We start from the raw sequence: 14,140 nt of genomic DNA, 5'->3' as shown, positions 1-14,140 counted from the left end.
AAATCTTGAGAACCCTAGTGGCAATGATAAAAAGCTATTGTTTTCAGGAAAAAAATAAACACCAGGAAAAAATCTAGTTCATACAAAATACAGCATGTGTTTTACAGTTTATCTTATAGTAAACTTGACATACCACAGGGTTATCTGGGTTAGTCTAAAGGTAGCTAGTGCAGTGATAAAGAAAACTGCAGATCAGCCTATTTTTCTTTGTCATTCCCTCCCCTCAAAATAAAAAAAATTAAAAAAAAATAGAGCTGTAAAAGACAGTAATGTTTCTCTTAGTTACACAAGTATATTCAAATGCTCTACATATTCTATCTTTCTTTCTTTGACATATTCCATTTACTATCCTTAACGTTGCAAATTAAACTAAAATCATCCTTGATATTTTTCCAGTTATACTATTGTTTTGACTGGATTACAACATAATTCTCATGCCTTTATTCTTGTTTCCCTAAACCTTGTTTCACCTCTTTAGATTTTCCTGTACGAAGAATATGTCAAATCATTGCCTTATGAATTTAAGAACATGCAAACACCATACACCACATATGATCAAACAGCTCCACAAACTATCCATTTATTTTATACTGTTTAAAACTATTTTCATTGTTTATTTAAATCCAACTAAAACGGTGTTCTCAGCTTTTTTGTTCACTTTACTTACAATCTCCATTTCTTTCTTTTAGTCATTAATACAAAGTTTATGCTTCTTCCACTGTTACTGTTACTGTAATGATTTTACCCTTTCCTGCTACTGACAATTTAACATTGATCTGCTATACGGCAAGAGCCACCATGGCATTAGCAGATCTCTAGATTGTTCATTTTAAAGAAAAGAAAAAGAAAAAAAAACAACCAACCCCCAAACCTGATTTTCTTTCATGTATTTTTGCCCTTCTGTACTTACTAGTCTTTATCCTACTATAGGAAAAAGAGTTGCATGAAAGAAAAGACTTGAGGGAAAAAAGAGTCATTCTTCATATTACTGTGCTGTAACAGTAGAACTGTTCATAGAGGTGAGTTAGCAGAGGTAAGGAAAAGATCCTTTCGCTCTTTTGTCTTATACTGCAGCATTTGACTTTCAAAGAAAGCAAAGGCAGATGTAAGGAGGTGACCTAGATTTTACTGAGATACTGTGTTTTGTCATAAACATAGGAATAAAACTTTAACTAAAAGAAACATGCAGTAATTTCTTAGCAGGCTCAGTGGCATCTTCTGAAATTCACAGATTGGGACAGTCAGAGAATCACAGAATGGTGAGGTTGGAAGAGACCTCTGGTTATCTTGTCCAACTCCCCTGCTCAAGTAGTCCATCCAATGACCCAAAGTTGGACCACTGCCGCTTAAGTCACTGTGGTAGGCAAAACCCGTCTTAAATGTTGTATTGATCCTGACCAGAAGACCATTGTACATCAAGGAGTCAGTGACCCACAATACAATTAATGTGAGGAGCTGCAGGACCGTGCTGCGCTGTGCTGCACATCCAGCATGGCCTTCAGACCTGTGCTGTGTGGCACAGACCCCTTGGCCAGGGCACAGCCTCAGGCAGCTCATTGCAACAGAGGAGCTGCAGCAATTGCAAGAGTTGCATGTCCTTGCTTTTTATCTAGCAGTGCAGCAAGAAGTTCTCACGAGAACATTGTTTCTGTTTGACTAGAAATGATAAAGTTGTTTCATGGTGAGAAAATCCTATAATAGCTTGAACAACTGAAAGGGGAGAATCTTGGGTCTGCATGGCATGCTAAACAGCATGCTGCATGTGGGTCAGAGTCTTGTTTGATGCTACACTGCCCAGGCCTCCCAGCACCTACAGAGGCATAAGCTTATCTATGCTATTTTTCTTCTTACAGTGCTAGCTCTAAAAGCTAGCATTTTCAGTGATATGCAAGAAGCAGCGCATTACTTGGTAGCTGTATTAAGTATGAGCTGGCTGTAAATTTTGGTAACATCTGGACTAAATAAAAATGGCATCTCCTGAATCTTCCTATTAATAGAGACGTGAGACACAACAACCAGTTAGGATGCTGATATGTGTTATGTGTCCGCTTAGAGTGGTGTTGGAGTCCCAGAAAGAATGTGAAGATCCTGTCTGGAGAAAAGATCCTGGAATTGGGGAAGATCCTAGAAAAGGCAATGTGTGGAGACAAATGTCAGGGGATGATCCTGACTTATAACACCTGAGTTTTGTATGACCAATGGCACAACATAAACCAACGGGACTTTGAACTTGTCCTTCCCAGGACAGCAGAGACCTCCCCAAATGTAACCCTGAGGGGGAGGAAGGAAGTGTGAGATAATGAGGCAGGTAAAAGCTCTAAACTGCATGGTTCTTAAATGGACACCAACATCCAGATCCACTGTGGGTTGCTGCTTACTTTGTGTCACCCATGACACAAAGTTGGATCAGGTGTTTGCCTAAGCTATTCTGGAAACCTGCAATGGTTCCATGAGGTCCCATGACTTCAATAGGCAATAAGCAAATTTTGGGAAATCTTGACATAGTAAAAAATGGAGAGTATGTGTACTGGGATAGAGTTAATTTTCTTCATAGTAGCTAGTACGGTGGTGTGGATTTGTGATGAAAACAGCGTTGATAACACAGGGATGTTTCAGTTCTTGCTGAGCAGTACTTGCACAGCATCAAGGCCACCTCTGTTTCTCACACTGCCCTGCCAGCGAGTAGGCTGGGGCTGCTCAAGAAGTTGGGAGGGGACAGAGCTGGGATAGCTGACCCCAACTGACCAAAGGTGTATTCCATACCATATGATGTCATGGTCAGTAATAAAAGCTGCAGAAGGGAGGGACATTCGGAGCGATGATGTTTGTCTTCCCAAGAAACCACTATGCGTGATGGAGCCCTGCTTTCCTGGAGATGGATGAACACCTGCCTGCCGATGGGAAGTAGGGAATGAATCCCTTGCTTTGCTTGTGTGCGCGGCTTTTGCTTCACATATTAGATTGTCTTTAACTCAACCCACAAGTTGTTGCACTTTTACCCTTCCAATTCTCTCCCCCATCTCACTGGTGGGGAATGAGTGGCTGAGTGGCTGTGTGGTGCATAGCTGCCTACCAGGGTTAAACCACAACTGAATGCTAGGAACAGTCAGGAAAAAAATTAAATAAAACCTGCCCTGTCAACAAAGTCTGTTGACACTGCCAATTCTACTGCTTTGGATACACTTTTAAATCATTATGAGAATTTTTTTTTTCCTTACAATAGATAATCTTCAGGTTTATTTTATAGACCTGGAGATAAAACTGGCAGGAGAAAGAGAGGGGATTGTTAACTCATGATCTGTTAACTAGCTATTTAGCTGATATTGCCAGCTAAATATTGATATTTACTGATATTATTGGTAATACTGATATTATTGATATTGACTCTTGTAAATTATGTGTTAGCAATTTTAAATTGATAGATTGTTGTAAGAGAACACACAGCAAGTTAAGTATGATGAAGTTTAATATATTTTTTTTATTTTATATTTAGATGTGCTGGGGAACTATAGAATTAAAGGTCTGTAGAAAGGGACACAGATTGGACACAGTGCTGAACAATCTGCTCTAGCTGATCCTTTTGTGAGCAGAGGGGTTGGAACAGACAATCTCCAGAGGTGACTGCCGACCTCAGCCATTCTGCCATGCTGTAAAATGCCTCTTCATTTCTGGGTATTTTAGAGCTGCTGCTAGTACCTGTATCAGCTTAGATATAAGTTTTAGCACATAGCAGTGCTTCCTCCCCCTTTTAGGAATTAGATAATAGTCAGCAATGATCAAAAAGGCAGAAATGAGTCTCAGAGTTAGTACCTTTTTTGGAAGGATTTTCATTCAACCGTTCTTTTCATATTCTGACCACTCCAGGGGATACACATCAAACTAAAACCCCCTAAACAACATTATGACTGGAATAAACATATAAGAGGATGTACTTTTTAGATGTGTAATCATAACAAAGAGAGAACCGTGTATTAGGAATGTCAATAAATAACAAAGTTAAAATACTTCTATATTAATTAAATCAAGAATATTGTTTTATATTACATATACTCTTCACAATGCCTCTCTTTGTTTTATTAGGATATGTTCTCTGTTAAGACATTTTTGTAGGTTTTAACCAAAAATCCCAAGTTTCTACCTGAGTAGTGTTTTTTGAGAAGACTGTTCTAGCATGTACTTCATCTAAATGTAATTCTAAAATACAAGGAAAAAATATAGATGCAGTTACCATCACAAAACACCTTTATCCTTGGTACAATTAATCTGGTTCTCATTATCACTTGGAAAATAACAAATAAACAAAAACATTGGGCTCTCAGGTTTGCTGACTGCAAAAGCAGCTGTTCACATGCCTACCATTAAAGATGGATATAAAAACAACACAAGTTTTCTTTACCATCTTACTTTTGGCCTCTATTTGGGTTGCTGTAAGTCTGTAAAGTAGCCAACTCCACGAAAACTAGGGTACTAGTTCAAAATTTAAGCAACAGTTTGCTATACCTCTGATGAGGATATGTTTCCTCAAAATCATAGGCAGTTTTATCTGCCACCTAAATGTAAAATTTTCATAATTGTTACTAAAAATTAACTAGGACATCTAGTAATAAATACTAGGACTAGTAATAAAGCAGGAACGGATGGGCTTGAAAATAAACTGTGGCAAAATTCTTATTATGAATATGAGAGAAGCTGAAATGTCTTCTTTTAGCTGAGTAACCAAAGTAAGTATAAGGTTAATGAAGAGACTGAATAGAAGATGTTATCTGAGAGTGAGAAAAGAGTTTTGACCTCAGAGTCACTACAAAAAGAATTCTTAAGTATTCATTTCAAGGTTTTTATTTTCAGCCCTCTGGAAGACCAGAATATTATACTGCTAAGTTTTCATGATTAATAAAAGCAAGTAAATGAATAATGTCTGCATATGACATATGAAATATAAACATGATTAAAAATATATACTAGAAAAGAATTAAAGTAGGTAGAATTAAAGTAACAGCAGTCTATATATTTTACTGTACTGTGTCTGTCTTTGAAAAAGCCCATATTCTTCATCTTCTCATATCACTATATTTTTTAAAAGTATTTCATGTACAAAATTATGTATGAAGTATTGCAAGAAAAAGATAAAAACTTTATTTATTTGCATCCAACTTCTATGTTTTACTTGAATGGCTTTCAGAGGAAACCCAAAGACTATTCATTAGAGATGTGTCTTACTTGTGCAGTTTGGCAAGGATCCAGACCATGTTCCGTTGGCAGTGCATTGTCTTACAGATGATCCAGAAAGTATGTATCCTTCCATACATGAATAAATTACTGAATTAGAGAATGTAGTTCCATCAATACGAAATACTTTTCCATTAGCAGTTGTTCCTGGATTACCACACTGCACAGCTATAAAGCAAAATATTAAATGTTTTTTAAATGTGGTAAAGATAATTTTTTAAATAGTAAAGTCTAAGGGCAATCCTGCTGCCAGCAGTGTTATGTGGTAGAAATCTGTACCAAAGTATGTTTCCTACCTAATTTAAAGCACAGGAGAGAGTCAAACTATTATTTCATAAGCAGGTGTAACTGTTTCCCAGTTATTCAATGCTCAACTTTGGAATTCGAATGTGTCTTTCTTACGTGATTACATACTTACATCTAATCTATATGGCCTAAACTAGAATAATATACCTGTGTGTAGATTACACACATCTATGTATATATATTTGTGAACCAGATTCATAATTTCAAGAGATTTTTATGGGGAAAAATAGCACCAAATGTATCCTAAAATGTAAAACGCGTAATTCACTTCTGTAATATATAAAATCAAAGAACAGCAGAAAGTTCAGTTCAGCTAAGCATATTCCTTCAGATACCAACACACAAATATATATATATTTATGTTTGTGTCAGGATGCTGATCATTCAGCAGAAAGGATATTACAAAACCAGCTTGTGAAATAAGTTTTTAAAATGAGATGACTATTTCATACAGATAACGCAGTCAACAGTGATAAAGTGGATAATAAGAGTACCGGTTCTCAAACTATTTTCTACTTTTCAGGAAGCTTTTCTTTGAAGAAGAATCTGTTGGGAATTATTTGCTATTTTTGAATCAAGATAATTAAGGTAATAAATGATTCTCCATAAATATCCTGTTAGAGCTTTCTTTTATGATAATATATCTAGCTGGAAATTTCTAGAATGATTTTTCCAAATAAATTTGCTTCAGCAATTCCTTTTCTACTGAAAAAAAAATATAATAATGTCAACAGTATTAATAACTAATTTTTTTAAGCCAATCATTTATGACATAGATATATCTAATGAAATCCTGACATTGACATTTTCCTAAACCTCAGCTCTTTCTCTGAAATTCAGATGTAAAGATCAGGTGATGGTGAGCTTTTTAAGGGAAAATCTTTCAGCAAAAATTGAGTTCTAGAGGCCTTATCTATTTCTTTTTCTCTTTAGTTTCTTTGTACTGGATAACACATACAGCTGATGCTGACACAGTTTGAGAAGAAATAAATAGTCCAGTATACTTTTTTTTTCCCCAAAACTTTGAAAACATGCAGTTTCATGGGTGCCAGGAACTGATTTCAAATTTGCCACCTGATGCCAAGCCATTGGTATGGTGTAACAACTTATTAAAAAAAAAAAAAAAATCAGTCCAAAATCAGCTGTACACTGTTCACAATTCAAAACTGGCAATGTAAAATTGGTTTTCTGATTAGCGTTTTTAACAAGACAGTTCAAAAAAAAAGAATGGATCCTCTATGCTTTACCTTTGCACTCAGGTTGTCTTCCCGTCCAACTTCCATTTGCCATACATGTTCTTTCTTCTGAGCCATGAAGTATATATCCAATATCACAGCTGAAATGTACCGTGCTTTTAATTTTAAAATTGTTTTCTTCTCTAGACCCATGACCCGGGATACCCGGATCACCACAAGAACCAGCTGTATCACCTAAAATTTAGAGTGCAAAGATTACTCTAAGTATGAAATATTATTATGATACTGCATTTAAAATACATGTTTCTATGTATTTATAAATAAATTTATATTTATATTTTTAGAAATAAACCTGTATCTTAGTGGGTGTAAATCCCTGTAATTACAAAATTACTTGATTCTCAAATAATTTATTTTTTAATTATTTTATAGAAATACAGAGCAAAAATTATAATTATCTCAAGAGTCCCCTTAGATCATTATAAACTTGTTGTAACAGAATCATCAAACGAGAACAGGGAAACAAAAAGAAAGCCACAAACCTTGTCCGTTTTTCATTTAAAGTAAGGAATTCTGAGGAAAACCAAGGTCCTGATCATAAAGATTGTAATTTTCTTGTTTGCCCATAACAGGTGTTTATAAAATACTTCCTAGTTTTATGATATCATTAGAGTTGTCACAGTTTTACCATTGAATGGAAGCTCTAGTCAACAATTTTACGTACATCTGACACGAAGCATTTCTCTTATTTATAGAAATGTTGAAAGCTAACTTCAAGACTGGTAGCTAAAATCTCCCTCAGCTAGAAATGTTTAAGCAAATTCTAAGAGGGTTAATCTTTTGTACTATCTGTTACATACCAATGTTAAAATAATCAACATAGTCATAATAAAAATATCAAAGGTTATACACCTAAATCTTCATTTATATTGAAAACTTTTAGGAAGTTCTTGGTAACACTGTATTTGCACAGCAGGTTGGCTGTTTAAATCTTTTAATATATACTTTTATACATATACTTTTTATATATATAATATATACTATCTTTTAATATATATTTAAGATCTGCTGGTTTATCTTTTTAAAGGTCTTTAAGCTAGTTTTCTATGTAATAGGAGATTAAGGTATATTGTATTACTGAGTTTCAACATAAAAGAGTTGAATTCCAGAATTTTTGGAGTGGCACTCTTCAGGTTTTCGCCCATGGATATTCAGCTTATGGTTTTCTGTGACAACTTGCAAATAAACTGAACAGTCTTCTGTACAAAAAATAATTCAAACATCATATTTTTGAAAGCATATCTGCATCAGATTGTACTTAGTTACACTAATGCAAATAATGAAGAAACATTTTAAGAATCAGCAAGAAGGCTTTAATTCATCTACTGAAGAATGTTGTATTATATCTTCACATTAGAGACAATTATATTAAAACATTTGAACAAATGATGTAAAGAAGGTTTTCTGTAGAATAGACATACCTTTCTGGTATTTATGTAAGCTTAAGTAGTAGCAGCAAGAGAAATTCTTACATAGATGTAGTAAACAAAGTTATCTGCTCCAAATATCCAGAAGACCAGAAGTGACAAACTCTCTATCTATGGGCTCTATGGGAAGTTAGGACCCTGGAGTTGTACATGCAGAGAAAAACAGATCTTCCATTGCCTTGGTTGGCACTGTATGTGTGTAAATATACTGTGTAAATATCCTGTGCATGTGTGTATGCTGTTGGAGTGACTGGTTGGACACATCTCTTTACCAAGAAAAGCATGTACAGAACTGAATAGTGAAAGGAAGAAGAGTAGCACTAGTTTGCTTTGCTTTGAGAATTATGGTGTACAAGCACATACTTGCTTTAGTCCAATACGTCCTAGAAGCTGACCATATTTTTGTCACTTGCAAAGGCAGTTCATGTGCCAACCTGCAGTTTTGTAGGTCGTGCTATTACTTTTTATTTCCTTTCATACAGGCCATGCTTCCTTCCCCACAAATTTATTGAAAAACAGCATAACTAAGCACCTCGTAGGACCTGATCTGCACAACTCCTATAGGCTTGTGGGAAAAGAGAATGCAGCTATGGACCCACAGTCTGAAGGCACATCTGGAGAGTCACAGAAAAGGGCAGAACTTTGCTTGGAAACACAGAAGAGAACAAACCTGGCAGTCCATACTGCCTCTCCAAACTCTTGCTGAAACAGCTAATCGTGAACCACTCTCACTAATTTAGGAGCCAATTTTATCATTAATTAAGCTAACCAAGCTTAAATGGACACCTTCCATTTGAGAATAATCAAACTAATGTAGTCATGCCTATTACATTGTGAAATTTTATAGCATGTATGTGCAAAAAGTACATGGTCCTACGCCTTTTAATGCTTTCAGAAATAGCAAATTAACTCAAGTAAGTATAAGAGCTGGCTGACTGGTTCAAAATCACAGGCTCTTCCAGGTTTACTCATTTCATTATGTGACACAGATCAGTAAAGGAGCCTGCCAGTCCTTTACATAACAAATGTAAATAGTTTCAAATTATAGTAAATGAAATATAGTTTTATAGGCTTTCAAAACACTTCATGTCCAAGCTACTTAGGTGACTTAACATCCTTCTCATTTGAAAATAGTCTGCTACATGTTTTTACAACAATTTAAAAATGTCCTAGATCAAGATTTTTTTTTTTTTGTTATTTTGGGAATCCATATCTTACATTTTCCAGTATTATTTAATAAGACTGTGAAGAATTTGGGGCAGGCCCTATTAGTTATTCTATACATGTAAAGTCCTTACAATAACAGCTCAGTTTTCTGGAAGTTACTTGGCATTACGCTTAAAACAATTTTATTATGAAAATATGAAAACAGAGCTTTTTGCTATACCAAGTATAAATTACATATTCCTCTTGTAAATGAAATCATGTGTTCTTTCCTAACACCTAATTATTACTGGGAATTTTTACTCTTTTAATTTCAGGGAGGTTAACCACCAGCTCTTTGGACTGAAGGTTACAGAAGTAATTTTTCTAAATGACTTATCACATCAGGAAGTGACAGTGATATAATCAATGATATCATAATAGAACAGACTTTTATTACCTCATTCAGAGATTCAACTAAGTGATTTTCACAGTCGGTTATGAGCCATCCTTCACCCAGATGTGTAACCAATTCTCAGCTGGCATTTAATTTTAATGAAAAGGAGGGTATTTAGACCACTTAAGTAAGCACACAACCATTGCTGCACTTACGAGGTATTCTAAGTTGCTGCAAAATTCTGACTCCAGCTGATATGCATGTGACGACTGAAAACTGTGTTTCTGAATGCCAACAGATATCAATGGGACATGACAATTCCTTCTAGCTCTAGGATGTGAAACATAAAATGCCATGTAACAAAAAGGAACCTGTCATGGGGATGATGTGACAAAATTTGGTTACCTTATGTTTGCAGAAATAGCATTTTCTGTTTGAATTTTTCTCCATATATGAAAAGTGCAAGCATGCTGCATCTTTTGTCAATTGAACATTATATATGATTTATTATTAATACCATAATCAAAAATACAAAGTTTAAGGCTTTAATATACATTTAAAAATCAAGTTATCAAGGCTAATAATGAAAGCTAATGATTTCACATATTTTTAGATACAAAATATGAAAATCCTGTATGGTAATCTGCAAATTATTTTAAAATGAGAAAGCATTTCAAAATACACTTTGAAAACAAAGTCCCAAATTATTCTTAAACTAGAATTATAGTTTGGTACAGTACAGTTAAAGAAAATGACAGTTTGTATTCTGTTACAATTTGATTTACTATGATTCACATTTGAATCTATGTCAAAGCAATGTTTCTTCATGTATTGAGAAAAATCAATTAGATATGATCAAAGTTTCGTATCTGTGGGTACAAAAATTGTCATCAGAAAAAAAAGTATTTTCATGTGCATCAATTATGAATGCTTATCCCAAGATATTGGAACACATTTATTTTAATAGCAGGATGATTATAGAATAGTCTTCTTTTCTAGAAGGTTTCTTTGATATTTTCATATATATTTTTAGGCTTCCTATTTGTATTCCTCAATATTTTTGTCAATTTCTTTAATATTTTTTTTTAATTCACGAATTAGATTTTTTTTTTCTTATGAAGACTATGGAAAACTACAATAAGTAGCCTTAGATTTTATCTAGAGTGTTTTTTCCCAAAACAAATATGCATACTAACTGTAAAAACATTTTTGATGAACCCAGTCTGAATTTTCAATTCACATAAATATATCATTATCTACTAAGTATTATTATACACTAAGCTTTGATTTCTGCTGCGTAGCTCTAAACATCACATTTTACAAGAATTTGATCTTTGCTCCCATTGTGGCAAATTTCCCTCTGATTTTATGGTTAGACAGGTAAGGGATTGAATTAGGTGTTCACTTTTTCTAGTTTCTGTCACATTTTAGATTGTAATGGCAGATTAGTGAAAGAGGAGGGACTCAGAGAGCAAGATAACAACATTTGTCTGCAGCCACTTCCTAAAAGTTTGTAGTAAAAGGTTCAGATACTGAAAAATTCTTCCAACCCTTTGGAATTCAGTGCTAGATATTAACCAAGAAGCCCTATTTTATTATTTGTTATTAATTGTTAACGATTTCTGTGACATGAGCTGTAAAAAAAATGCATATTCTGAAACTGTAGCTGACATAATCACTTTATACCTGAATACACTGAAGAAAAGAAGGCAGGAGGCAAAAAAAAAATGGATTGGAAAACATGAGACCCCACCTGGAGCAATGCATCCAGGTCTGGAGTCACCAGTACAAGAAGGACATGGACTTGTTAGAGCAAGATCAGAGAAGGGCCACAAAGATGATCACAGGGCTGGAGCAGCTCTCCTATGCAAAAAGGCTGCGACAATTGGGGTTGCTCAGCGTGGAGAAGGGAAGGCTCTTTGGAAGACCTTATTGCAGCCTTTCAATATATAAAATATATAAGGAAGATGTAGAGAGACTTTTTATCAAGGCCTGTAGTGACAGCACAAGGGGTAACAGTTTTAAACTGAGATGATAGGTTTAGACTGGACATAAGGAAGACTTTTTTTTACAAAGAGGGTTGTGAGACCCATCCCTGGAAGTATTCAAGGTCAGGTTGGACGGGGCTTTGAGAAAGCTGATCTAGTGGAAGATGTCCCTGACCATGGCAGGGGGGTTGGACTAGATGATCTTTGATGGGCCCTTGTGACCCAAACTATTCTATGATTCTATCATTTACTAATGCTGTAACAAAACTTGGACTTTCAGTGGAAAACTGGTATAGTAGCACTGTCAGATTTGCATATCATTTATTTTTCACCTCTTGTTTTGTCATAGTTGTAACACAAGGAAAAATGTGTCACTTGTTTACTCCCTATTTTCTGCCCTTGAAGATACCTAAGCACTCTGAATTACATAGGTTTAAATAAGGTCCAAAACCCCAATGATTTCTTTAACCTATATAATGGAAATATGAGGATGACAAGAAAGAACACCCCCCCCCCAGTATTTATTGAGAATTAAAACTGATAACAAGATTAACCTCTATCACAATCTTCTTTTACATACTCTAAGATAAGAAATGGGATTTAGTCAAGTCTCCAAATTTGTGTGTGACTTGGATTTCTGTTTTTCATTTGATCACTGCTGTTAAAGTGAATCAAACTGAAGTAGTGAAACAGAACATTCCTAAGCATTAAGTTGTTCAGAAACATATCTCGACTTTGGTGAGGACTAATCTATTACAAGGATGGTATTAGATGGTATTATATGGTACTCCCTCAAAACCGAGCATCTTATACTGAAATTATGTGGAGCCCACTGAGTATTATTATAAAGATGGATGTATTATGCAATTAAGATATATCTGAGGTGTCATCAAGTCAGTAGATATTTTACAAGTTTTAAAAAAAAAAAAAAAAAAAGAACCCATCATCCTGAAGAGATAATGATGCAAAGTTTCCCTGTGGAAATTAATACTTATTCCAGAAGTCATATAGAAAATATTTTCAAAACAAATCAGTTCCTTTAACATTCTATTGAATGTACAATTTCCTATTCGTGTTAAATATCACTGAGAAAGCCTACTTCTCCCAAATTCTTTTCGTGCTAATAGATTTCTTACTTATTTTGGTTTTACTTTTTTACTTCTATTGAGATACTACTCTAGTTTTATACATGATTTTCCAGATTTTAAAATGGCCTTCTGACAAAATCACAATAAATTCAAAACAACTACAGGCCACACTCATTAATTAAAAAATATTACCTGAGCAGTGAGGAAGAGATCCGCTCCAATGTCCATTTAACTGACATGTACGAGATGACTGCCCTAACAGCGATCGTCTACCTGTACAGGTATAATGAACAGTAGCCCCAAATGTGTATTTATCTCCAGACAGGACCGCGTTAGGAGGAACGCCAGGATGGCCACAGTCAATCACTACAATGCATAATTATTGGAGATAAAAAAAGGTTATTATCACTGATCAAACAGTTTGTAGTTATCATTTTCCTAACGCCATACATAAACTGTGTGAACAGTCTGAACTTTTTAGGGTTTGGGGTAGGGAGACACATTATGTGATCAGAACTGCAAAATATATTACATACCAAAAGCTGTGAAACAAATGTTTGGAGATATCAAAAAGGTATTTTAGATATCCATATTGATGTCCAAAGACACTCATTCACTAAGTTGATCTTCATGGGATGAACACATGCGCGCACACACACACACTCATGCATGTACTCTTCAGAGGCAGAGAATATGCAGACCTTCATCTCTCATCCACTGGACCCAAATCATTAGTCATGAAGTCTACTAGGTCTATAAACAAAACCATTTCTGCTAAATTTTGAACCTTAATACTAATATACTAATTTCCTATTCATGGTTTTGGTTACTTAAAATATTGTATTGCATAAATAAAATATCTGTTTACATATTTTTAACGTATTCTTAGGGATCATCCATTGATGTTAATTGCACAGATTGGAGTTAATTTCTTTAGGATCCCAGTCTTAGAAATGATCATGGATAAATTCCCTATCAGTTGTTTATTCAGAGCAAGGAGTTAATTTAAAAGTAAGCTAAATATGTCACATTCAGCAATTGCACAGTTAAAATTCATAAACCAAATTCACTCTTTTCACAGAATGCATTTAGCCTTGCATGTCTGATTTCTTTTTATCTTACACCTGTCCATGGCACGTGGCATATCTTGGCCAAAGGTATTTGTATTTATGCATCATGAAAACGACAAATTATAGCTGCAAATATCAGGGTACTAGAACAGCCAGATCAGCAGCCTGATCAGAGTTGAGGATGTATTCAATTCCCTAGCACTTCAGATGTATATACAACAGTATAATGGTTGTACAAT

General features: G+C 34.8%; 1 protein-coding gene across 1 annotated transcript in view; it reads right to left on the bottom strand.

Moving 5' to 3' along the window:
- Positions 1-14,140, bottom strand: part of CSMD3 (CUB and Sushi multiple domains 3) — a 721,079-nt gene that overhangs the window by 47,981 nt on the left and 658,958 nt on the right. Inside the window, exons 57-59 of the mRNA XM_054816701.1 lie at positions 13,024-13,197; positions 6,780-6,962; positions 5,218-5,394 (exon numbers count right to left, since the gene is read on the bottom strand). Of these exons, the coding sequence (XP_054672676.1) occupies positions 5,218-5,394; positions 6,780-6,962; positions 13,024-13,197 (534 nt within the window). The remainder of the gene's footprint in view (positions 1-5,217; positions 5,395-6,779; positions 6,963-13,023; positions 13,198-14,140) is intronic.

Source organism: Grus americana, chromosome 2 (genome assembly GCF_028858705.1).
Source record: "Grus americana isolate bGruAme1 chromosome 2, bGruAme1.mat, whole genome shotgun sequence".
Classification (NCBI taxonomy): Eukaryota; Metazoa; Chordata; class Aves; order Gruiformes; family Gruidae; genus Grus; species Grus americana.
Note: the sequence above shows the minus strand (reverse complement) of the source record. Positions and strands in the feature narration are given on the sequence as shown.